General features: G+C 42.9%; 1 protein-coding gene across 1 annotated transcript in view; it reads right to left on the reverse strand.

The window, feature by feature from the left end:
- Positions 1–16,483, reverse strand: part of LMBRD1 (LMBR1 domain containing 1) — a 237,069-nt gene that overhangs the window by 59,886 nt on the left and 160,700 nt on the right. Inside the window, exons 10-11 of the mRNA XM_073336361.1 lie at positions 8,269–8,333; positions 7,145–7,247 (exon numbers count right to left, since the gene is read on the reverse strand). Coding sequence (XP_073192462.1) covers positions 7,145–7,247; positions 8,269–8,333 — 168 coding nt within the window. The remainder of the gene's footprint in view (positions 1–7,144; positions 7,248–8,268; positions 8,334–16,483) is intronic.

The following is a 16,483-nucleotide window of genomic DNA, read 5'->3' on the forward strand; positions in this document are numbered from 1 at the left end:
ATGTCCGTATATCAGGTGCTGCCAGCCCTATGCCCTCTCAGTTCCTTCTTGCCGACAACTCCAACAGGGGGACAGGAAGGTGGGTAATGGAATGGACATGAGCAACACATCTTGAAGAACAGTTATGAAAATGGTGGCTAAGCATTTTTTGTTCTTCAAGTGTTTGCTCATGTCAATTCCATTCTAGGTGGCTCACAAGCAGTATCAGTGGAGGAGGGCTCGGAGTTCAGGGTCTTGCAGCATTGCTCTGCCAAAGTAAGCATCGTGTCTCTGCTGGGTAAGCGCATAATGAGATGTGAACGTCTGGACAGACGGCCAGGTAGCATCCCTACTGATCTCTCGGATTGGTACCTGTGCCAGGAAGGCAACTGACGATGCTTGTGTCCTAGTTGAGTGTGCAGTCACGATCGCTGGCGGAGGCACTTTCGCCAGCTCATAGCAGTAGCGGATGCAGGCTGTGATCCAGGATGAAATCCTCAGAGCAAACACTGCGCGACCTTTCATTCTATCTGCCACCACAATGAACAACTGTGTTGACTTACTGAACGGCTTTGTTCTGTCTACGTAGAAGACCAGTGCCCTCTTGACGTCCAGGGTGCGTAGCCTGCACTCCTCATCTGAGGCCCCCTTTTGCTTTCAGGATTAGGAAGTAGCGGGAATAGAAACCCTTGCCTTTCACGTCCCGAGGGACCTCCTCCACTGCTTCCAGGCACAGGAGGTTCTCAATGTCTTGAATGAGGAGTTGACATGAGAAGGATCCCTGAAGATGGATGGGGAAGAGGGGAAGTGGCCAAAAATTGCAGGGTATAGCCCTGAAATACTACGTCTAGCACCCAGTGGTCCGAGGTGACCTGCAACCAGGCCAAATGGTAGGGACCAAGACAGTCAAGGAAAGAACAAGGTGGATCCAAGAAATTGACTGGGGCGTCGCTCTTGAGAGCACCTTCAAAACGAGTGCTTCTGGCCCCCGGGATGCCTCGCTGTGCGGCAAGCGGGAGAAGGAAGGGCTGTGACAAATAAAACTCATGTCTTTCTCCCTTCTCCTTGCAAACCCCTAACAAGGCTGCCAAGGCCTTGGTGGTGGGGGCAGCCAGAACTGCTTCCGTGAAGACTGCGGCGTACGCATGCTCAACAAGCAAACGGAGGCCCAAGTGTCCTTCAACCCATTGAACCTCGCATCCGTCTGTTCGGAGAAGCAACTGTTCCCCAAGGTGGAGGGAGGTTTAGGGGTGGGCGCAGTCTCCTCTCCTCTCCTCCCGACCTCCAAGCGCAACTCCTGTACCGTCGGTGTCACCAACTGTTGCTCTGAGGCAGCAGCAGATGAGCGGTGCGAAGGGGGCAGTGTCATGACTGGCATTGCCCCCCGGGCTCCAATAAGGCAACTGTGCTGGCCACTTGCCATGCTGCCAAGATGATGCCGTCGATGTCAACGTGGTCTCGGGAGCCCAACTGAGTTGGTGGAGTCTGGGAGTCAGAACTACCCTTCTGTGCTAGAGGAATCCACTTCCGGTGACCACCGTGGGACTGTCGACACTGGTGCCTGGAGAGAGAGGACCGGTGCCGGTATTGAGGGGACCGGAGTCGTGACGGAAAATGCTTCCATGAGGCAAGCAACCAAGATCTGTGCCTAGAGGATGACTGGCAGGGGGCGAATGGTGCCGGTAGTACAGAGACCGGTGTCTCACCTTAGGCAATGCACATTGAGACAGCAGAAACCGCGATTGCGGTGCCAGTGACCGAGCAGGAGACCCAGAGGATCTGGTCTGCTACTCCAGAGTTCTGTGGCATGGAGGAGGAGAGCACTGCCTTGTCTCGGGGGATAAGTGGTGCTCCACTGCCCCCTGAAAGGCGTTAGTGGGTGGCCCACCCTCATAGGGAGCCTTTACCGTTTCCTGTGGCACTGGCAGTGCTAGTGGCACAGGCAGAGACCTCTACTCTCTCAGCATCAGGGGAGCTTTGGAAAGTGTCGATGTCATCAAGAATTTGGATCACCTACTGCTCCTGCGAGTCGGTGGCAGATCCTTTAAGGGACTAAGGGCCCCGACTGGGGAGGCACGTACACGTGGTTCCAGAGTGGCTGGGTGGCCCAAACTGGGTCATAGAATCATAGAATAACAGACTTGGAAGGGACCTCTGGAGGCCATCTTGTCCAACCCCAACTAAGTCATCCCAGCCAGGGCTTTGTCAAGCCTGACCTTAAAAACTTCTAAGGAAGGAGATTCCACCACCTCCCTAGGTAACACATTCCAGTGTTTCACCACCCTCCTAGTGAAAAAGTTTTTCCTAATATCCAACCTAAACCTCCCCCACTGAAACTTGAGACCATTACTCCTTGTCCTGTCATCTGCTATCACTGAGAATAGTCTAGATCCATCCTCTTTGGATCCACCTTTCAGGTAGTTAAAAGCAGCTATCAAATCCCCCCTCATTCTTCTCTTCCGTAGACTAAACAATCCCAGTTCCCTCAGCCTCTCCTCATAACTCATGTGTTCCAGTCCCCTAATCATTTTCGTTTCCCTTCGCTGGACTCTCTCCAATTAATCCACATCCTTCTTGTAGTGTGGGGCCCAAAACTGGACACAGTACTCCAGATGAGGCCTCACCAATGTCGAACAGAGGGGAACGATCACGTCCCTCGATCTGCTGGCAATGCCCCTACTTATACATCCCAAAATGCCATTGGCCTTCTTGGCAACAAGGGCACACTCTTGACTCATATCCAACTTCTCGTCCACTGTAACCCCTAGGTCCTTCTCTGCAGAACTGCTGCCTAGCCATTCGGTCCCTAGTTTGTAGCGGTGCATTGGATTCTTCTGTCCTAAGTGCAGGACTCTGCACTTGTCCTTGTTGAACCTCATCAGATTTCTTTTGGCCCAATCCTCTAATTTGTCTAGGGCCCTCTGTAACCTATTCCTACCCTCCAGCGTATCTACCACTCCTCCCAGTTTAGTGTAATCTGCAAACTTGCTGAGGGTGCAGTCCACACCATCCTCCAGATCATTAATGAAGATATTGAACAAAACCGGCCCCAGGACTGATCCTTGGGGCACTCCGCTAGATACCGGCTGCCAACTAGACATGGAGCCATTGATCACTACCCGCTGAGCCCGACAATCTAGCCAACTTTCTACCCACCCTGTAGTGCATCCATCCAGCCCATACTTCTTTAACTTGCTGACAAGAATACTGGGGGAGACTGTGTCAAAAGTTTTGCTAAAGTCGAGGAATAACACATCCACTGCTTTCCCTTCATCCACAGAACCAGTTATCTCATCATAGAAGGCAATTAGATTAGTCAGGCATGACTTTCCCTTGGCAAATCCATGCTGACTGTTCCTGATCACTTTCCTCTCATTTAAGTGCTTCAGAATTGATTCCTTGAGGACATGCTCCATGATTTTTCCGGGGACTGAGATGAGGCTGACCGGTCTGTAGTTCCCAGGATCATCCTTCTTCCCTTTTTTAAAGATGGGCACTACATTAGCCTTTTTCCAATCTTCCGGGACTTCCCCCGATCGCCATGAGTTTTCAAAGATAATGGCCAATGGCTCTGCAATCACATCCGCCAATTCCTTTAGCACTCTCGGATGCAATACATCCGGCCCCATGGACTTGTGCGCGTCCAGTTTTTCTAAATAGTCCCCAACCACTTCTTCCTTCACAGAGGGCTGGCCACCTCCTCCCCATGCTGTGCTGCCCAGTGCAGTAGTCTGGGAGCTGACCTTGTTCGTGAAGACAGAGGCAAAAAAAGCATTGAGTACATTAGCTTTTTCCACATCCTCTGTCACTAGGTTGCCTCCCTCCTTTAGTAAGGGGCCCACACTTTCCTTGGCTTTCTTCTTATTGCCAACATACCTGAAGAAACCCCTCTTGTTACTCTTAACATCCCTCGCTAGCTGCAACTCCAGGTGTGATTTAGCCTTCCTGATTCCATTCCTACATATCCGAGCAATATTTATATACTCATCCCTGGTCATTTGTCCAATCTTCCACTTCTTGTAAGCCTCTTTTTTGTGTTTAAGATCAGCAAGGATTTCACTGTTAAGCCAAGCTGGTCGCCTGCCATATTTACTATTCTTTCTACACATCGGGATGGTTTGTCCCTGTAACCTCCATAAGGATTCTTTAAAATACAGCCAGCTCTCCTGGACTCCTTTCCCCCCCATGTTATTCTCCCAGGGGATCTTGCCCATCAGTTCCCTGAGGGAGTCTAAGTCTGCTTTTCTGAAGTCCAGGGTCCGTATTCCGCTGCTTTCCTTTCTTCCTTGTGCCAGGATCCTGAACTCGACCATCTCATGGTCACTGCCTCCCAGGTTCCCATCCACTTTTGCTTCCCCTACTAATTCTTCCCGGTTTGTGAGCAGCAGGTCAAGAAGCAGCAGGTCCTTTGCCCAATGTCCCATGGCCCTTCTTGCCTCATGCTGGAGAGCTGTGCTTCTTTGATTTCTTTTTGGGCACCGGTGATGGGGAATGGTGCTGGACGGGGATCGCACCAACGCAGATGTATTAGATGAGACTTGGCAGGATGGCTCGGAAGCCGGACGAAGGGCAGCCTCCATGAGGCAAGCCCGCAAACCAATATCCCACTGAGTCCTGGGTCAACATTTTTTTACAAATACGACATTTCTCCTTCACATGTGATTCCCCCAAGCACTTAAGGCAGCTGCTGTGAGGGGTCACTTACAGGTATAGGCCTGTTGCAGTCCACCCAGAGCTTAAACCCCGGAGACCAGGACATGCCCTTGCTGGGACTAACTTCTAACTACATTTCACAATTACTTAACACTAACTACTATAAACTATTTACAAGGCCCTAAGGCTTGAAGTCAGAAGAGATGAAACCACTAGCCCTTGCTATGCAAGGAAAGGCACTCCAACTAACCACCACAGGCAGTAAGAAGGAACTGAGAGGGCGTAAGGCTGGTGGCACCCGATATACCGATGCACGAGCGGAGCACTCAAGGCGACGCCACTGCTGGCCCTATGGATACCATAGGGCAAAAATCTCCAGCGACCACGCACGTGGGCATGCACACACCTAGAATGGAATTGACATGAGCAAGCACTCAAAGAAGAACTTTCCCGGGCTGCAGGAAGCTTCACTCTCCCACCCACATCGCTCCTCAGCTGTGGAGGGAGAGGTCACCCATACGGGAAGCTACTCCCGTCTGCCCACCACCGTGCATCTGGACCTGCCCCCATATCAAGACACCCTACTGAGTCCCCCCAACACACACCCAGAACCCCACCCCCTGCATCCAGAGCCCACTTGCACACAGACCCTCCCGCTGAGCCCCACCCCCTGCCTTCAGACCCCCAACCTTGCACCCAGACCATCCCCCACTGAGTCCCCTGCACTCAAATCCCCACCCCGATGAGCTCCACCCTGTGCATCTGGACCACCCCAACATAGTGTCCCATTACCCCAGACTCCCTACTGAGTTGCCCTCACTGAAACTGACCCACAAACAACTTTCTCACCCTACACCTGGATCCCCTCCACACTTGGACACTGCTGGGCTTAGCCTGTCTTCCCACATCTGGTGCATGTGGCACAGAAGGGAAGGGCCCAGGGGTGTTTCTAGGGCGGGTCGGGAGCAGCCTCACCGCCATGTCCATGTCCCAGGAGGGGGCATAGGGTGATCTCCCACTTCCATGCAGTCAATGGTGTGTGCGCGTCCCACTGCCATGCTGAAGCCTCCACATTTATTTACTGACAAGAAAAATTGGCAGAATTTTTTATTTTTTGGCACAGAATTCCCTCAGGAGTCGCCAGTACTGCTGGGTTGCAGAATGAACCTGGCTGATTGTCACCCTCAGTCTGTCCAGAATCAGGGACTCTGCTAGCAGTCACAGCCAAGACTGTCAATGCTGAGAACTGTTTTGGTGCTGATAAGACCTTCACAGCACCAATATGGCACTCTGAGCTGATGAATCCTCTGCCACCAATAAGCTTAGAGTCTGTTTCCCCGGGTGCTAGTGTAGTTGGTACAGGATCATCTGGTACTGCTGCTAGGGAAGGATAGCTGTGCCTTCCCTGGTTCTTGGAGCCATGCTCCTTGCAACCCCATTGCTGGGAAAAGTGGAAGTTCTTGAGTTTGGGGTGTCATTGTGGCTCAGTGGGGCACTAGAGAAGTGAGACTGAATGAAAGGAGATGTCCTCATTTGTTTACCCAGATCTGACAACATTTGCACTGAGGTCTCATGATGTAGCTTTAGTCTTCCCTCTTTAGCTTTCAAGTCGTTGCTCAAAACCAGCTTGTGCACCATGCAGCGCTCTGACACATGCTTAGGCAAGGGGCACAAGAGGCAACTTGAATGGCCATCATTTGCGGGCACTGTTGTATTGCAGGAGGGACAGATTTTGAATCATGGGGATTTTCCTCTGGCTATTTTAGGTTTGTGCACAGAGGGATTGGGGGGGGGGGGGGGGAAGAAGAGGCATTAGAAACCCCATTAATGCCCTCTATTCACAAGGAATTTTTTTTCAAACCAACAGATATTTGATATTTGTCTCAATAATTATAAACAGCAGCAGCTCCAGCTTATTTCTTGTAGGTTGAAGAGACAGACTGCAGGGTTCCATCTTGTAGACATGGACAGTAAGAAGGAACTGAGAGGCTGCGGAGGCTAACCCGCTCCTTAAATCTTCAGCTAAAACGGTCACGAGTGCTCATAGTGTGCAGGCACTGCCCCAACGGACACTGCCATTTCAAAAGAATCTGATCACATGTGCAGGGGGCATAAACCCAAAGAGTGGAATTTGTCTCGATAATCATTTGAGGAGTAATTCCATGTTTCAACATATACAGTGCAAGAGGGCCCTGGTGTTTCAATGTGCTAATCTGCAAAACTTACAGTTCACAAAAAGTTTAAGTTTTACTTCTCAGCAAATATTTAAGAGATTGCTGTAGTGAAGTATTTTATTTAGACTATTATAATATTCATTGACACAGATTTACCAGTATATTACCAATATTAAATTAAAACAAAGCATGTCAAAAATGAAGTTTAACTAATAGATAAATCAAAAATGCTAATTTGCAGACTCAAGATTTTTTTAATCTGCAATGGTCTCCTAAATCCTAGCATATATTAGCAAGTTTATTACATATATATATTTGCCAATTATTGTTTTACTTACAGTTTGTAGAACAGGTAAAAGCATATTCAATGGATTGGTCAGATTAGTTCCTAAAATTATAAATCCAGAATTGATGCCAGCTGAATGGAGAGCTTTGTCCAAGCTGCAGTAAACAGGGAAAACTGGTTAATTATAATGGCTTTTTTCCCCTCTCCATAGACCATTTTTATTCATGTTTCACTTAAAGGGATGTCAGATTAAAAAATCACTCTTGTGTTTAAGATTTTTTTAGAAACCGTTATAAACACCAAAGAAGTTATAATTGAAAGAAAACTTTTTTAGTTTCTTTACTTTGTTAATGCTATAGCTCCCCCTGTATTGTTAGCTATGGTCTGGTCCTGCAAACATGCAAGTCAAGTTATTCACGTGAAGTCAATGCGACTACGCACATGTATCTTTGCACGATCTATCCCTTACTCAGTTTCTCCTTTTTGTTTGTATGGGTATTTCACGTAACAGGGAAGAGGGAAATATTTTTAAAATAGGGAAAGTGATGCTTAAACATGAAAAGTCCCCAAAACACCATAGGGGGACTGGACTCAGGGACAGATGATGTAACAGACAACTTTTAAAAAACAAACTACTTATATTTCCAGTTGACTATACTACTTTAAGCTTCACAAAACATGGACATGACCAGGACCTAAAGAATATGCAGAAAGGAGATTGAGAACTCAGTACCCACAAGGTGTTGAGCACTGTTTCCCTAACCCAGAAGGCACATAAGCCCATGCTTATTTTGTAGCACATAAGTAGTCCCTTTATTTGCATTTGTCTACACATATGATTAATATATTTGGTGTATCAGTGGTAGCGTGCTCACTCTTTTATAGTGGATAGTTAAGAAAAACAAACTGATCAATCTTTATTTAATCAATGTTTTATTGACTTACCTGTTTCAGCTTCATCAAAATTTAGTTTAGGTGTATAATGTTAAATATGACAGTACAGTCAGTTACAGGAATGTGGCAAGACAAAAGTACACCACTGCAGAACGCTTCTAAAGTAAAGCAGACAACTCTTAAGATTAATAGATCATACGAATGGATTTTAGCTTAGATAAAAGGTATACAGCACATGATCCGTGTAACTTATTTACAAAATGGACACTGCAATATACTTACTTTGACAGGAAGAGAGAAATGGTGAACAACAGTGCCACAAGGATGAAAAATACTCCCCATATGATCTAAAACAAAGATATATTATTATAATGTAGCTGAAATGCTCTTTGAAGTTGATATTAAAAAGCACAAAAACTTTATAATCAATTTTATTGATCAAAGGCTGTTTATGTGCTATAATCTTTTAACCAAATTGAGCTAGGATGATTGTTTTGTTTAGTGAGTATTTCCATCCACTTTTTCCACATACATGTTTTAAATGACTTATGAATGAGGGAAGAGTTTGAAAGGAATGCTCCAAAAGGTAAAGGGTATTCATTTAACCACTTAAAATAGTATCTCCCTCCCACCCCACAGTTAACTAAGGCAAAAAGGAATTCATTGCTTTTGCCCGGGGATGACGTAAACCTTATTCATAGAACTGAATGTGAAATGTTTTAAATTTCGGTAGTGTGCTGTAAGCTGATACAGTGCTCTCCCATCCCTTAGTCATGGAAACATAAAAGAGAAAGATGAGTGCATGTGAAAGGTTATACTGAACAAATGTAACATTTACTATGAAAAATGTGTGTCCTTATACTTGCTATAGTAAAAAGCATAGAAAAGTTTAACTATGTGCCAAATAGAGATTTGACTGTACTACAGAGAAAACAAAGCACAGACTTAATTTCCTCCCTTGCTATATTGGGTCCAGATAGAAGAGGTCTACGAAAAATGCCATCACTAGTGATTGGTCTTTTGCAATTGTCCTCCTCTCCACTGGAAAAGGATCAAAACAGGCGAGCCATACCTTGGGAGGAAATAGTACTAGAAGAGAAACTAAGACCCTCCCCTTTTTTTTTTTAAACACACAACTGCCAAAAGGACACGCTTGTTGAAAACCTCATTTGCAGGAGATAGGTCTAATAAGAAGCGAAATAATGTAATGTGGCCCAAATATTCATTCTACATGCCTTCAATAAAGAGGCTTCTGGCAACATGAATACACTTCCAGTTCCCCCCTCAGCCAAGCAGGATTTAGAATTTCAAAAGCTATGTTTAGTGTTTCAAAGCCACATAGGATTTCATTTTTCAAAACGATATTGTGCAGCTAAGAGAGACTTAAGCCACTTAAGAAAGGAAAATTGTATTTGAAATTATTCAAAGACTTTTGAGGACAGACTAGGAAAAAGAAAACCACCAGCTAAACAAAATGCATAAGAAAAATCAGAACAGCCTATCAAAAGGAAAAAAGGAAATATCAGTTTCAGGAAAAGCTTAGAGAAGAGCCACTTAGGATTTTAGGCTAGCAGAATGGCTAAAAAACTTAACTGAGTAATTTCATGTTATGTTTGGGTTTTGAGATTTTAGAAAAAGTGGATAATTTATAAGGCTAACTAGCTTTGACAAACTGATGTTTCTTCCTTGTGCAAAAAACTGTTGGTAAGCTGAAGAATCTATTCCCTGCATTCTGTAGAAAGAGTGGTAGAGAGCATGAATGTAGGGAGCCGGAACCACTGAAAACTTCATTTCCATGGACTGAGCTCTAAGAGTATGTCTACACTACCCGCCAGATCGGCAGGCAGCAATCGATCCAGCCAGCATCAATTTATCATGTCTAGTCTAGACTTGATAAATTGACCCCTGAGTGCTCTCCCGTCAACTCCTGTACTACACCACCATGAGAGGCGCAGAGGGAGCGGCAACAGTCGACTCGTGGCGGTGAAGACACCATTTTTTCTAAAATCTCATTCACGTAGCTGAAGTTGCGTAACTTAGATGGATCCCCGCCCCAGTGTAGACCAGGGCTAAGTGAATGCCTGGACAAAGCAGTTTGAGCCATGAAGATGAACATTAACCTGAACTACTGCCTGATACATTTCTGAACCACAGATATTGCCCAACAGGAAAAAATGTACTGGATGATATCTGGGAATAGGCAATTAAAAATACTCTGCCTTTAATTCTTGTCTTTTATGAGGTCCGTCTTTCAAAATCCTTGGACTGTCTTATTTTAAGCAGTTTTTAGCCAATTTCACTTATTCAGTTTCAATCCAAATTGTGCCAATGCACTGCCCTACGCCAAATTCTTGTCTTCCTGCAGGATCAACTCCTTGATTCCAGCACTGATCTGGGTCAGACACTCCACAGAAAAAAAAATAATGCAAATTTTTGATAACTTGACTGTCACAGAGTACCAGTTTGCTTTAATTTTATTAATCCTCCTTATTGCATTCATATGCAGCCACCAACACCATCAATTATGATATCCAACATTTTAAGTGTTCTTACGGAGCATTACTGTTGAGAAAGACTTACTTAGTCATAGAAATGAAAAGTATATAGGTGTGCCCCAGCTTTTTGTCCTATGGCAATTAATTTTCCTTATCTCCCCCCCCCCCCCCAGTGAGATAATTGGTACTCACGGATATGACTATCGAATTAATCCCAGTTGCGTGTCTCTCTTCTCTATTACCTGGTTCCTAACATATGTTCTGAAAGAACCAGAACTGTCTCACATTTGATATAATCAAAAGTAAACTCCTATCTTCAGTATATCTTGACTTTAACTGAATCACTCCTGTACCAGGAGTTCCGACTATAACCATCCTTTTATATACATATACCACGGTGGTCTACTCCTGTTGATGTTTATATGCAATTCAGAAATTATATAATAATATAATTCAGAAATGTATAATAATTCAGAAATTTTGGTAACTACAGTATTGTTAAAGTTTTCCAGTATTTTTCATTTTGATTCATTTGACACTTATGCTTTCTTTATCCAGAACCATTCTGCACAGTTACTTTTGATGATGATACCACATTTTATTTACAACAGCTGCCCATGAAAAGAAGATTCTGATTCAGACAGACAGTTACTCCTCTTTAAGACTATACAAAAAAAGAAAATCACAAGTGTTTCACCTTTAGGAGCAGATCTCTGTATTCTGCAGTGCACAATTTGTGTTTATGCTGTAATCCGCAACTAATAGTTAATCTGTCTCAGGGCTTGTCTTCACTACCAGGAGAAAATCGACCTAAATTACACAACTCCAGCTATGTGAATAACATAGATGGAGTTGATGTAGCTTAGGTCGACTTACCCCGGTTTCTTCACTGTCCTGCATTGATGGGAAACATTCTCCCATTCACTTACCTTAATCTTCTCAGGGAGCTGTAGTACCGGGGTCGACCCGAAAGCACTGTGAAGTCAAATTGGAGGGTCTTGACTAAACCTGCTAAATTATACCCCTGCTGAATTGATTGCAGCAGTGTAGATCCCCCTGTAGCGAAGACCAGCCCATAGCCACTGGCATGATCAGATCCTTTGATAGAACTCTCCTAAAGTGATTAAGTTCTCATTCAGTTACTATACTATTTTTTATATCCAAACTAAAGAACTTAACTCAAAATATTCCTCCTAGTTTAATAAGCACTATACACATTAACTGTCATTTTAATAAGCATATCCATTACAATACCTAAGACCTTTCTTCCAACACTGTTGCAATATTTTAAAACTAAAAACAAACTGGACCAGCTTCTTTGCTTGAGCTTTAGTAAACTGTTGTTTGAAGACTCACTTAACAGGAAAATGTATGTTTAAAATTTTCACACCAAAACTACTCAAATACTTAAGATAGCCATACAATATTTGGCTAACTTATGGATTAAAATATTATATTTTGTGTGTGAATTTAAACGTCAGTAATATTAGAAAAATTCACCTCTAGAACAGTTTGCAGAATACAATTTCCATATTAGCACTTGTATTTTCCTCTTCTCAGTTCACAGGAATAAACAGTATTACTTTACTTTCTTTAAAAGTTTTCTGGTGCTCATTTTTACACAAAGTTATATATTTAAAATACAATTATATATATGTAAGTGTTAAGGTTTTTACTTGTTATGGATCATGTTTAAGACAACTACAGTCTGAGATGGCAGCCGAAGATTTGAATGAAATAAAATTAATGAAAACAATTCACTAGGAATTCTTGATTTTTTTATCTTAAACATTTTCTAAGTAGTATTCACAAGAAAACAATATGAGGCCTGATTCAGGGAGAAAGGATGATTCAGTGCTTGGGACCTGCAAGATTGGTTCAGTTCTCCCCTCTGCTACAGACTCTCTTGTGATTTTGGGCAACTCACTCACTTTGTGCATCAGTTCTAATCTGTAAAATAGGGATAATATCTTCCTACCTCAAAGTATTGTGAGGATAAATACACTAAAAAATTGCAAGGTGTTCAGAAACAGTTGTAGGGTACCTTGATCTATGAAATTGATCTATGAAAGGATTTTATATCGAGTTCAATAATCTTTGGCTCTGGCCCAGTGAGGAAATATAAGATATCTCATCCCTCTACAGTTGTATTATGAAGGAAAAGGGGGCTACTGTAGTCCTTCAGAGTCCAGGACTGAAAGAGTCAGGAGACTTGAGTTCTAATCCTGATTGACATGACCCACTTGTGAACTGGGAAACTCATTGACCTGTGTCTGCACCTCACTTAAATTATCAATTTTTAAAAAAAGGAAATACATGTTTATTTATCACATTAGTGAAAAAATCAGAAGCCAAAGCACTAGTAAAGAGAATGAGAAAGAAAATACAGAAAATATTATGCCATTATGTAAGTATCAATGGTATGTTATCACTTGGAATAATGCATTTGGTTCTGGTCACCCTATTTGAAAACAGCAGACCGAGAAGGTATCTAGAGATTGGTGACAAAGATATTAGGCACCTGGAGAGAGACTACCATATGAAGAGAACATGAAAAGAGAGACTGTTTAGTTAAGTTGTCTCTTGGTTTTATACTCAAATCCAACCTCTTTGAGGCAGGGATGGTCTTTGTTCTATATTTGTACGGCATCTAGCACAATGGGGTCCTGGTCCATGACAACAGCTCCTATGCAGGGTGATAAACAACATGGCAAAAGGTTTATTTAAAATATTAAGGAATGATGCAGAGAAAATGTAAACTGGGTGTTCTATTGGCCCTCTTGATACAAACCAACGAAATTAAAAAACAACTGATTTAAAAGCTGAAAATTACGTTTTATATTAACATGTGGAACTCCTAGCCATACGATGCAACGGAAGCCAAAATTTTTAATAAAAGCATTAAATATTTATATGCATACTGAAAATATAGTTAGGGTAGTCAGTTACAGTAGACAATTATTTTTAAAAGAAATATACGCTTTTATGCTCTGGGGCACTGGACTAAGCAATGAAACTAAAAGTGCTATTAAGGGTATAGTATATCAATTCCACATCTCAGAGAAAGTGATACATGAACACTGAAAATAAAAACAAAACATGAATGAGTCACCAGAAACAGCTAGAAGTCATTGTAAGGCACTACATAAGTTAGACTATGTCTATATTACAAGTTAGGTGTTTGACTCCCCGGCTTATGTACATATTCTCAAGGTAGAGTGAATTTTAATAGCTGTGTCACTGCAGTAGCGTTGCTAGTGAAGTGGATGCACGGCTGAGCTGTGCCGAATGCAAACCCACCTGAAATCAGTTAGAGAGCTAGTATGAGTATTTGTACATGAGCAGGGAAATTACACCCCCAGTTTGTACAATCACAGCAGTGTAGGACTGGTAGGGACCTCAATAAGTCATCTAGTTCAGTCCCCTGCACTCAATGCAAGGCTAAGTAATAACTAGATCATTCCTGACAGGCATTTGTCTAACTTGTTCTTAAAACCCCCTAATGATGGAGATTCTACAACTCCCTATACAATTTGTAGTGTGGATGTAGCCTAAAATAAGGAACCAATGTGACCTTTGTTTTCTTGTAAAATAAGGAACCAATGTGACCTTTGACAGATTTCTTTGAAATTTCACTCAGCACTAGAAGAGTACTAAACAAATGGAGGAAGGCTGATATATGATGTTAATATGGAGTTTTTAAATATGTAACAGAGAAAAAGACTAGTGAGTCTGACCATAGTTCCAGGAAATGTTTTTTCAGGGATTCATAAAAGATTGCTAAGAAATAGTTATTAGTGCGAATATTCAGAAACAATTTAATATCAAACATGAGGAGCCCTTTGATGGGGGTTGGTAAAAAAGAGGAAGAAAGGCAGATTCTCTGTATAAGACACTTTGCTATAAAGCAATTAATTTGATAATGGATATAGAAACTTAAAATCAGTGATTTGTGAATGAATATTAAGATAACCAACTGAATAAAAGCTGGTGAGAGATCATGGCACAAAAGTTATCTAGTAAATACTAGTAGGTCATTTTGGAAAACAACAAGCAAAGTCCCTTAAGATTTGGCACTGGGGCAAACCCAGTTTAGAAACTAGATAAAATAACTTGAAATAGAGCAAGAGACCTGAAATCTAAATTTACTAACAATATTGGAGAAATAGTAAATAAAATCAAGGCAATCACAGACCTGAAGGAGAATATGAACAGACTTGCAAGATGGACAAGTGAGAGGCAAATTGAGTTGAACATTGAGAGGTGAAAGAGCATGCACTGGGAGAGATCAAATAAGAGGTGATAGTAAACATGTAATGAAACAGAACTTACAGAAAATATCAAGCAACAAACCTGGAAGTAGTATGGAATAATATTAAAGAGGAGGCTCAGTGTTCATCAGGCAGAAGGGGAAAGAGGACTAAAACGATAGAGAAATTAGCTATAAAAGCATGAAATAATGTTTGGCTGTGTAAGGTTCACGTAGGACTATTTTTGGAAAGCTATTTATAATGTGTTACTCATTTTAAAAGTAAAACTATAATGTTTTAAATATGTAGTCTGTACAAGATACCAAATCAGTAAAATAATATATTTGCAGACTTAGGTCGGGTGAAATTCATTTCCTCCCTTATGCGCTCCTGACAAGACACAAATTTAGGATGCCATGTTTGTCCTGTCATAGATGGCAACACTACAGTCACCTAGATTAGCATTTCCTGAATTTTCAGTTACAACATGTTGAATGCTTAAGGCCAAACAAAAAACTCTCGTTTAAACAAATAGGCGGAGGAGTGACTGCTTTTCAATTATTTTGTTTTAAAACGTAAAATTGACTACACCATTGACCTGCCAGTCACCTGGCTTGATGTCACAGGTCCAACGGTAATCATTATGGATGTGGGATAAGACTAAGCACTGAGACATCTCTTTTTCCTGTTTATAGTTCATATGCTTATACTTTGGTTTTCTGCTTGAATAATGTTATTACAAAAAATGGGTCTTTTAAGATGCTTATATTTTTACTTTTCATACTAAATGGTTGTATACAACAGTAGTGAACAGAGTCCCTCTCTTGATTTGAATTATATATTAACCTCATTTGCTTGGGGGCATAGGAGTCTCCCTTTTAGAGTTTTCATAGATCTAAGACTTTAGCATTTTTTGCAGCCCAAATGCTTTTTTTGAAGTTGTTGCTTTGGACATCTTTTTTTACCTTCCTCTTTCACTTAAGGTGACACTGGTACTCATTCTTAGAATCATAGTCTATTAGGGTTGGAAGAGACCTCAGGAGGTCATCTAGTCCAGGGATCGGCAACCTTTGGCACGCGGCCTGCCAGGGTAAGGCCCCTGGCTGGCCGAGCCAGTTTGTTTACCTGCTGCATCCGCAGGTTCGGCCAATCGCAGCTCCCACTGGCCGCGCTTTGCCACTCCAGGCCAATGGGGGCTGCGGGAAGCGTTGCGGGCCGAGGAATGTGCTGGCCACTGCTTCCTGAAGCCCCCATTGGCCTGCAGCAGTCTGAATGGCATGGTCTGGAAATGAAAACGTCCCTAGAAGGTTGGAAAAGCTGGTCTTTTCTCGTGAGGAGGGGTGATAAGGGAATTTGCCAATATGTCTTTATGAGATCTATGGTACTAAGGAATCTTGCAGGTTCCAACTGCTCCAGCAGTTCATCTACCCACAGGCACTAGATAAGTGCTGAATTTCAAAATGAAGTTGACTGTACAGAAATTGTTGCAAAAATGAACCACACTGTTGGGGACCAGAACTCATAGAATCATAGAATATCAGGGTTGGAAGGGACCTCAGGAGGTCATCTAGTCCAACCCCCTGCTCAAAGCAGGACCAATCCCCAATTTTGGCCCAGATCCCGAAATGACCCCCTCAAGGATTGAACTCACAACCCTGGATTTAGCAGGCCAATGCTCAAACCACTGAGCTATCCCTCCCCCATTTAATTGGTGTGATTAAAGAATCTAAAGGTGAGTGGAGAACTCTGGGG

This window comes from Lepidochelys kempii, chromosome 3 (genome assembly GCF_965140265.1).
Source record: "Lepidochelys kempii isolate rLepKem1 chromosome 3, rLepKem1.hap2, whole genome shotgun sequence".
NCBI lineage: Eukaryota > Metazoa > Chordata > Testudines > Cheloniidae > Lepidochelys > Lepidochelys kempii.